This window comes from Acinonyx jubatus, chromosome F2 (genome assembly GCF_027475565.1).
Source record: "Acinonyx jubatus isolate Ajub_Pintada_27869175 chromosome F2, VMU_Ajub_asm_v1.0, whole genome shotgun sequence".
NCBI lineage: Eukaryota > Metazoa > Chordata > Mammalia > Carnivora > Felidae > Acinonyx > Acinonyx jubatus.
Genome location: NC_069394.1, coordinates 1,417,100 through 1,426,528, shown reverse-complemented (window position 1 = coordinate 1,426,528; position 9,429 = coordinate 1,417,100). Strand labels below are relative to the sequence as shown.

The 9,429-nt window shown below is 62.3% G+C and overlaps 1 protein-coding gene across 1 annotated transcript; it reads left to right on the top strand.

Moving 5' to 3' along the window:
- Window positions 1–3,139: 3,139 nt before the first annotated feature.
- LY6L (lymphocyte antigen 6 family member L) lies at window positions 3,140–8,234 on the top strand. The gene is made up of 3 exons (XM_027063744.2): window positions 3,140–3,291; window positions 3,377–3,493; window positions 5,225–8,234. Exons 1-3 carry the CDS (start codon window positions 3,216–3,218, stop codon window positions 5,440–5,442), a joined length of 411 nt encoding a protein of 136 aa, XP_026919545.1. The 5' UTR covers window positions 3,140–3,215; the 3' UTR covers window positions 5,443–8,234.
- Window positions 8,235–9,429: the final 1,195 nt, after the last annotated feature.

Sequence of the window (9,429 nt, the reverse complement as noted above, 5' to 3'; positions counted from 1 at the left end):
GTTGGAGCCAGCAGGCCGGGCACGTCCGTGCTCGGGGCAGAGCAGGATTTTTCTCTGTGCCGCTGACAAGGGAGGGTTCAGAGGGCCCTGTCTGCCGGGCAGCCACGTGGTCACAAAATGCTTCTTGGGAGAACGGAGTTTTATCCAAACCCCTGTCCCTACAGGGGCTTGTACATGCCAGTCTGGGACAGGCCTGCACGCCCCCAAGGGTGGCCCTAACTGCAGTGATCTTTGTCAGGCCCTGGGGGCAGAGGCTGACAGTTGTGCAGGACAATACGCCAATACCCGTGACACTCTGCGCAGGGGTTGGGGGGGGAGAGAGCACTGGGACTAAACGGTTCTAGAACCAGAATTATCTTTTCCCTCGTTGAACCTGAGCCTCAGCACAACACAGGCCCCTCTGTCCCTCCTAGGGACCAAGGGACATAGGCCTCACTCAGGCTCTTGATTTCTGAAAGCCCAGAGATCTGGGCAATGGGGCCCTCCCCCTGCCCCTCCCCTACCAACAGGGCTCTCGGTGGAAAGTGACCAGCGTTCCCTGCGGGGAAGCAAGGGCGACCAGTAACTGGGATAACATGGGCGCTGATGGCTGTGTGGCCCGAGCACGTCCCTCTCCGCTGTGACCAGGACGGCATACGGTCAGCCCCGCTCCAGGGGTACTGGCCTCACTCCTCCTGGACCCCGCCACCCTCACCCCCCTGCCCAGGCTCCTTTCTTCCCATCTGGGTTTTGTGGATTTCACAGTCCCAAATTCACATTCAATTCCGTCCCAGCTTGGACAGACAAATGAATAAACATAATGAATGGTTCCCCCCCCCCCCCCCCCCCCCGCCCCACTTCTTCCGTCCTCTCTAGGCCCATCCCCAAGCCAGGCCCCCACCAGGAGAGACCCGACAGGCGGAAATGACAGGAGCATCACCAGATAAAGGACCTGAGGCTCCCGACCGACACCCCTCACCAGGGCTGCACCTGGCCAGGTGGGGCCCTAGGATGTGCCCCAGGCAAGGCAGGGAGGGGACGGTCCTGGATGGACCACTGCGTGGACTGGAGGGGAACTGACCCCAACGGGCCGCAACCCTCATTCCTAACCAGTACTCTCTGCCTGCAGCCATCACTGGGCCACCTGGGGGCAGGGGGGCAGCGTGGTCTGAGGAGGGTACAGAGGCCCCAGGAGCCCAGTTCTGGGAAGGGGAGGCCCTTCTCCACCACCTTCCACATAGCCGCCACCCCTCTCACCTCCTGCTAGATTCCCGAGGGCAGGGAGGCTGGGCTCACACCACCCAGGCGGATTCAGACCCAGGGCCCACACCCTGCCCCGCTCGGCACGATGCTCAAAAGGATACGATTCAGGAAATCAAGGCCGGAAGGAAAAGAGAAAGGAAACACCAGGGGAGACTTTGCTGACAGGACGTGGTGAGGCCACCTGACATCCAGCTGAGGCCCCCCTGGGCATGAGGCACTGCCCCTCTGGGCGGCAGCCTCAGGAGACAGGGGGCAGGGGACTCAGAGGAGAGGGCAACATTCCTGAAGCTCCAGGCTGTCTGGTGATGAAGATTCTGTTTGACCAACCTCTAGTCAGGCTCCAGAACCTTCTCCTGGGCCTATCTGCGTCCTCCTGTGACCTCCAGTTTTAGCAAAAGCAGCCCCCACCCTCCACATCCAATCGCTCCCCACAGCTGACCGCCTTCCACATCTGATCAGTTTCCTCATCCTGCGCTCGCGTGCACGTGCGTGCACACACACACACACCCCAGTGAGGTCTGACCACCTGGCCTGCCCTCAGCAAGAATCCTGGCAGGTGGGCTCAGCCTGAACGCCTCTGCCCCGGATGGGCCCCGGATGGGCCCCTGATGGGCCCTGGCTGTGCCCGGACGTCTCCTCCTGTCCATCCGCTCACCCGCAGCCCCTGCTGCTTTCTGATGGAGACAGTCTCCCCTCCCACGCGTGACCCCAGTGCCCTGGTCCTCGTGCCTGGGCAGACAGCCCTTTGAATAAGTCTAACCGGGCTTTACCAAGTGCCCGTGAATGTTGTGTCTTTACCGCCGGCTCCAGCAAAAGCAGGCTCCGGGGAGCGCAGGGCCCACAGAGAACATGGTTCAGTCCTAGGCTCTTGCAAACAAGGATAACGGGAAAGGGACACAGGAATGTCGGGAGGGATGAGCTGGGTGGGCAGGGTCCCGGGCTCTGTGCTGGGAAGGGCCACCCTCCACACCGTGTCCAGATCTTCCCCAAGCAGGGGGGGATTCTGATGGGAGACAGCCTGGCCTGAGCTGAGGACATCAGTCTCCAAAGCCCGGTCGCCCAGCCTTGCGGTGGGTGCGGTGACGCCCTGCTCAGCCTGTCACAGGTTCCAGACCCTCTGCGGGGCCCCAGGGCTTTCCAGGGTCCCCAGGCCCAGGAGGTGGGAGGAGCTGAGGGGCTGATAGACAAGGCAGCCTTGCCGGCCTTCCAGGCCTCAGGCTAGAGGGTGCTCTTGGAACTCACCGCCCCGCCTCTCGGGACCTGGACCGCCCCTCACCGCATTCCACAAAGACTGAAAAGATTAAAGATTTGTACCCCGTCACCTCTCCCTCCTCCCCCTCCCTCTTCTCCTCCCCCGATTCTTGGGTTCTGGCTCCTTGCCTGGCTCTCAGGCTCTCCCCTGCGGGAGGGCCCTCACTTCCTCTGTTCTCTGGCCAATGGTCCCTCCTCCCCCGCTTCCCTCCCTTGCCCCCAGCTTCCACCTTTGAGGCCTGAGGGGAGGGCCCTGGAGGCAGGGCCCCAATCTGTCCGTGGCCCCGTGGTGAGAACAGGGCCCTGCTCTCCACGGGTCTGTTACAGCGAGAAGGAAGGACAGCAGACGCGGAGGCTGGCCCACCCAGGGGATGGACCCTCAGGGGACAAGGGGGCCCTCCTTCTGCCCAGCAGCTGAGGTGGCTGGTGGCTGCCGTCCTCAGGGACCCGGGGAAGCCCTCCCCAGGGCAGGAGCTGCAGAAGAGGGGCTGGCAAGTGCCCTGGGGCCCTCCCAGGGTTGACCCTCCTCAAAGGCCAGCGATCTGCAGCAGGTGTGAGCGGTGCAGGAAGTGGGTGCTGAGAGAAGCCACCCGGAGAATCAGACCCCAGAGCCTGGGGAGGTGGGGAGGTGGGGAGGTGGGGAGGGGAGGCCAGTGTGGGGCTGGGGGTTTGGGACGTCCCTCCCCTGCTCCTCCCCACCCTCAGGCTCGGCCTCTGGCACGATGGGTGGACTGGGGCCAGTCTTGTGGGCTCTGCTGGTGTGTGTGGAGTTTGCCGGAGGCGGCAAGAAACAGCCAGGTAGGGGGGGACCGCGGGGGGGGGGGGGCGGGGCTCGCAGGGGTGGACTGGCCTCCCCACCGCGACCCCCCTGGCCGCCCTGCAGGCCTGAACCTGAGCTGCTACCAGTGCTTCAAAGTCACCAGGGAGGAGCTGTGCGCGCCCACCCAGTGTTACCCCACCGACCGGGTCTGCGTGTCCAGCGCGGTGGTCCTGACCAAGAGTACGTCCCGGAGCTCGCAGGGAAGGGGCGGGGCGTCCCGACACCGGCCGGCCCCACCACCCCCTGCCCTCTCCTGCCGCCGGACTCCAGGGGGAGTGTGCGCAGATCCTGAATTTTTCTCCTCTTTCCGAAGTACCAGGTCTTCCGTGCCCCCACCCCCCACCCCGCAGGAACTGTCCTCAGGGCGGAGGATCAGGTGTGACCAGAGGGATGGCTGGGCAGGGGAGGGTGAGCCCGGAGGGGCGCTGGCCAGGCTGCCCACCAGGCTTCCACCCCCTCCCCAGCGGCTGCTGTGGGCCTCAAGTGATAGGACTTTTCAGAACAAGCCTTCTAGGAGATTATAATGTGGAACAGGAACCACATGAGACGTCACAGAGCAGACCACTAGAAACACTCTTTTATCAAGTTCCAAAAATATCCAGAGAGCGGGATGTGGAGAGACCCCAACGCTCTTCCGACAGCGCCACCGGGCTTGCTGATTCTGGCCGGATGGTTCCAGGCCCCTGGGGACCCGCCAGCGCCCCTCCCCCTCCGGGCCTGCTGGACCATCGTCGTTCATTGAATCAACTCCCCCTCATGAACCTCAGGAGGGGTCTCGAGGGGTCTCGTCTCCTGATTTTCCGGTAATGATGCCAGAAAATCCATGTGGCCCAGCCGGGCTTCCCGGAGATAAATCCGTAAAGTGGACGCGCCTGTGAGAAACGCAGGTGCATTTGGGGACACCCTGGCCCCTTTCCACGTGCACCCTTCAGGAGGGAGCCCCCACCCCGTGCTCTGCGCCCCCTCCAGGCCTGGCTTCTCCGGAGGAGGACGGGGGATAAGCACTTTGATGGCTGTGGTGCTCTAACGCCATGTGGTTCACGCCTCTTCCCCCGGTTTGCTCTTTTGTTCGCACTGTCTCCTTCGCCCTGGGCTCCACCCAGGGATTCCGTGTCGGTTTGTGGCCTGAAGGCCCTGTGTGTGGCGGTGACGTGTAACGGTGGCCCTCCCTGCTGGAGGGAGCCATCGGCCTGGGCTGCCTCGCGGTCTCCACACCGAGCACTGGGGAGGGGGCGCCGGGGAGGGAGGGGGGCTCCAGGAGAGGAGGAGGCCGGCCTCTTGCCTGCCGCCAGGGACCCCGCAGCAAGGCCAGCCCGGAGCCTTTGCGTAGCCCCGGGCCGGCCCTGACATAACGTAACCGGTTCTCACGTCACACAAGCTGATAGAATTCAACACGACAATCTGCACGCCATAACGTAACGCCACCCGAGAAAGGTGGGCGGCCTTCTCTTCCACAGTTTGGGCTGCTCTGCGTGTTCTCCTTTCTCCCCACGTTCCCTTCGGAGGCTTGTGCCACATCTTGACAGGAACAGTGGGAGACGGGGCCACGCCCGGCCTGAGCGCAGCAGGGGGACAGCCGAGTCGAGTCTGTCGTCCCTGCTTCAACCCACATCCCCAGGACTCGCAGGCTTCTGGGCTGGCCAGGGCGGTCCGGGCCATGGGGCGCGGCGGGGAAAAGCCCCCACCGGGGCCAGCAGTCCCGAACCCCAATTTTGTTGTGACCTCGAGGGTGACCGTGGGGGCCGCTGTCCTGCAGGCCTGGGGCCTGGGAGGTCCGGTAGGCCCTGCGGGGTCACGACTCTCTGATTCTCAGGTTGAGTCTGGGCTTTTGCGGCTCACGTGGAAAGCGCCCCTCCCCCGCCTGCCCACCTCCCCCAGGCTGGTGGCCACCTGCTGTCTCCTCTCGCGCAGGATCAAGGGTGATGGTCCAACTCAGCAAGCGCTGTGCTCCCAGATGTCCCAACACCAACATGAAGTATGAGTGGATGTTGGGATCTATGGTGTTTGGCAAGATCGTCAGGCAGTGCTGTTCTGGATATCTCTGCAACGGGGCCTCCGCCACCCGCTTGGCCCTTCGAGGGGAGTTCCTGCTTGGGGCAGCCCTCGGCCTCCTCTGGGCCCTGCTGTGAGCACCTTCCTCTTGGCCCCGTAGACCCACTGCACCCTCCCGACCCCCGCCTCTGCCCTGCCTCCGTCCCTTTCAAGACACTGGCGGGGGGACCCTCCCCCTCTGAGGTAGCGGGAAGGGTACCGCTGCCTCCATCCTGGACCTGGCCACCTCTCCCATCCCTGCGGGAGCCCTGTGCTCAGACAGCCAGGAGTTAGCAGTCCTGCCCTGCCTGGGGGGTGGTGGGCGTGTCCCAGCTCGGGGTAGCCGCTCCCTGTGTACGGTTTCATGCCCCGAACACACTGTCCAGGGCCTTGCAGGGACAAGAAGGGCCTGGCCAAGGCCAGAGGGCGGCTGCGGCCCTGATTCTGGCTCTGATGTGGCCAGACCCCCCCCCGGCCCCGCCCCCTCCATCCGTAAGTGCTGTGGGTGCCCACCCGAGGGCGTTGAGACCACCACCACCACTGCTTCTGGAGACAGTGAACTCACTGCCTGACCGCTCGGCGCTCCTGTGCCTCCAGCCACCTCCACCTGCTGTGCCCGGACCACGTCCCTCCAGCCCACCTCTCTACAGACCCCCGTGGCTGTGCACCGTCTGGACAAAACCATCCAGCTGGGCCGACCGAGCATGGGGACGGCCCCCGGGCCCCGGGCCCAGCACTGGGTTGCAACCCACTGGGTTGCTTACCAGAGTCATGGGCTCCGGAGGGCCGGCAGGCCGCTGCGTGGACGTGGGGGAGAGACCGGAAGGTCGGTCAGGGTCTGGGGCGTGTGGGTGGTGCTCATGTAAGGAGCTCGGATGCAGAGATGCCAGGAGGGGACGGCTGGGGAGTGGGGTGGACGAAACCCACGTTTGGGGGGCAGCTGGGTTGGAGAGAGTGAGGGCTGGTGGAAGGGACAGCCCCTGCCTGGCCTGCGGGAGGAGGGTTGCCCAGGTGAGGGCACAGGTGAGGAGGAGGTTGGGACAGGTGGAACCGGTGACAAGCTCAGGGCTGTCCAGGCCGAGCTGGGGCACCCACGGGACACCCGGGGGCACATCCTGGAGGACGGGGCCGGGAGTGGGGGCCCTGGGTGGGAGGGGGAGCAGGAGAGTCTGTGTGCGGGGCTAGCATCAACAGGTGGCAACATCCTGGGCCCCCCCCCACCCCCCAGTGCTCCTCCAACCAGCCACCCCGGTCCTCACGCCCCCCCCCCAGCAGGGTCTGCACACCAGCCTGCCTTCCGTGGCGCACCTGCCCCCAGTCCCCAACTACTTGTCATTTTCCCCATGGACTCAGGTGGACTCGTGCCCACGGCCTTTGCAGGGTGGGGACAGCCCTGGGTCGTGGCTCACCGCTGTGCCAGGAGGCCACTGGAGGTAAGACGAGATCTCAGGTGAGATCTGGGACAGGGACAGGGCCCAGGGCAGGACCTTGCCTGCACTCTGCTTGTGAGTTTTCGTGCCGAATTTAACCTCACCGGTCCCCGAGGCTGTCCGGGCAGGCCTGTCGCCACCTTCGTCCCAGTCTCCCCACGCAGGGCTCGTTGGGGCACCAGGAGTCTCTGGTTCCCTGAGCTTGGGGCCGGAAAGCCAGGGCAGAGGGGACTCAACCGCTGGTGCAGGGGTCAAGGTCTTCCTTCGAGCGGCGTTTACCTAGGAAATACGTGTGTGTGAACTGGGGCAGGAGCCACTGTGCCCTGTCCACACGCCCACCGTCCCAGCCCCTCTGCTTCCCTCGCCACAAAGATAAGACCCTTCGGAACTGGGGGCCCTGGTCCCTCCTCTGGACAGAGGACCAAGGATTGCAGCCCCTCAGCTGGAAATGAGAAGCTTTGCTGAATAAATGGGAAAATTCGCCCATGAAGAGAGAGTGACCAGTGGGGAAACCCCACGAGTGCCGTCAGAGGCTCAGCGAGGCCAGTGAAATGGGGCCAGGGCCCGCAGCGGGGCCTCTGTGTTGGACCCAGCCACTCAGCTTCCCAAGTCCCCAGTGCCGTGTGACTGTCTCCAGCCCTCCTGGACACCAAGCCACACGGGACCCCTGTTGCGCAGTAGGAAGGCCTCACTGTCCGTGGGCATTGCTATACTCACTTATTAGTCCCAGGAGTTTTATTGCTGATTCTTTGGGGATTGGGTTCTCTTTTATACTCAGTGCTGGAAAACTCAGGTCCTGATACAAGCTTCCCCAGCCTCCTGGTGGCGCATCTGTGCCCACTGGGGGCTCATCTCCAGTCTGGGTCACGCCCTGCCTTCCCTTTCTTCTACCCGCCTCCTTCATAAACACTTGAGTTTCTGATTCTCCTATCTGGCACTACCTTAGCTCTTTAGCTATAAAACCGATATGGTGATTCAATGTTCTTGGTCTCTGTCTTTGATGCGGGTCATTGGCTCTGTGTGCTGGGCTCGACCAAGGGAATCCCTGTCCCGTGGTGGGACTTGACCACCCCGATGGAGCTCAGGTGTCTCTGCCCAGACGCCCTGAGTGAAGAAGGGCTCTTAGGAGGCACTTGGAGAGCAGGCGAGGGCGGTGCGTGGGCTGCAGACCTTGAACGGAAGAGCCGGCCATGGGAGGGTCCCAGTGTCACTGTCACCCCCTTGGCCCTGGAAAGTAGACCCAAACATCTGTACTGCAAGGCCGCCATGCCTGCTGGACGGATCTGTGCATTCGGTCACATGCTAACTTCACGCGCGAGAGAAACCACACTCCCAGCGTCTCCCGCGGGCTCTGGTCCCTGGTACACCACTGACCCCAGGGCACAGCCACCGGGGCCCTCACTTTGTCTTCAATGCCCAAATTTTGTCATTTAACAATAAATTATCCCCTGGGCCATGTTCTCTGACCACGTCTCCCTGTAAATTAAATGGCCACAACAAGATGAACTTGAACATCCCAAATATTTGGCAATGAAATTATTGTGCTTCCGTTAGCTCATCTGCTGAAGGAAGAAATTATAGCGGTTCTCAGCAGTAATAAAATCCGTACAGACTTTTTGTCTCAATATTTCCGTTAATGTTTATTTACTTTTGGGGGGGGAGGGGCAGAGAGAGAGGGAGACACAGAATCCGAAGCAGGTTCCAGGCTCCGAGCTGTCAGCACGGAGCCTGACGCGGGGCTCGAACCCACACACTGTGAGATCATGACCCGAGCCGAAGTCAGATGCCCAACCTCCTGAGCCCCCCGGGCGCCCCCAGACTTTTTGTTTTAAAATGGAATCGGCACTTTGAGGAACGCGGGTGGACCGAAAGCTCGCGGGAGGGACGGGGCTGAGACCCACAAGCCGTGTGTGTGATCCAGTGCCCGGGGAAAGAGCGACAAGTCACACACAAGTGTGACTTTGCCACATGGGACACCAAAATGACAGAGAAGATCCACGAAAGCCACAGAGTGACAACGTGCTGACGAGCAGGCTTGGAAGGGAGAAAGAAGGAGGAAATGGGGAGAGGGGCCACGGAGCACGGGGAGCTGGGGGGGCTCTGTACTGGGGGGGGGGGCGCCACCGACTGGCGGGGCAAGCGCCCTGATCTTGAGCGTGACGGTGGTCATGTGGCACAGAATCTCGTGGGAACTCACCCAACTGTCCACTTGGAAAGGGTGACTCTAGCATATGTAAATCACACTTCAGCGAAGTTGGCTGAACGGGAGAGGTTCATCGCACACCTCCATGGAATAAGGCTGAACATTTAGGGGAAACGGAGTGTTTGCTGGTGAAAGCACAGTTTACTGACATTTCAAAGTTTCCTTCACACACAAGCACAGCACTGACAGCTGCTGGCACAGAAGAGGAAATGGCATTTTTGTGTCGGTGCTGTGGTGAGATCTTTGCAAACGTATCGTGCAAGGACGTGCCATGTGTGTGTGCGTGTGTGTGTGTGTGTGTGTGTCAATAAAATCGTTCAAGGGGCACCTGGGTGGCTTCAGCGTCCAACTTCAGCTCAGGTCACGATCTCACAGTCTGTGGGTTCGAGCCCCGCGTCAGGCTCTGTGCTGACAGCTTAGAGCCTGGAGCCTGCTTCCAATCCTGTGCCTCC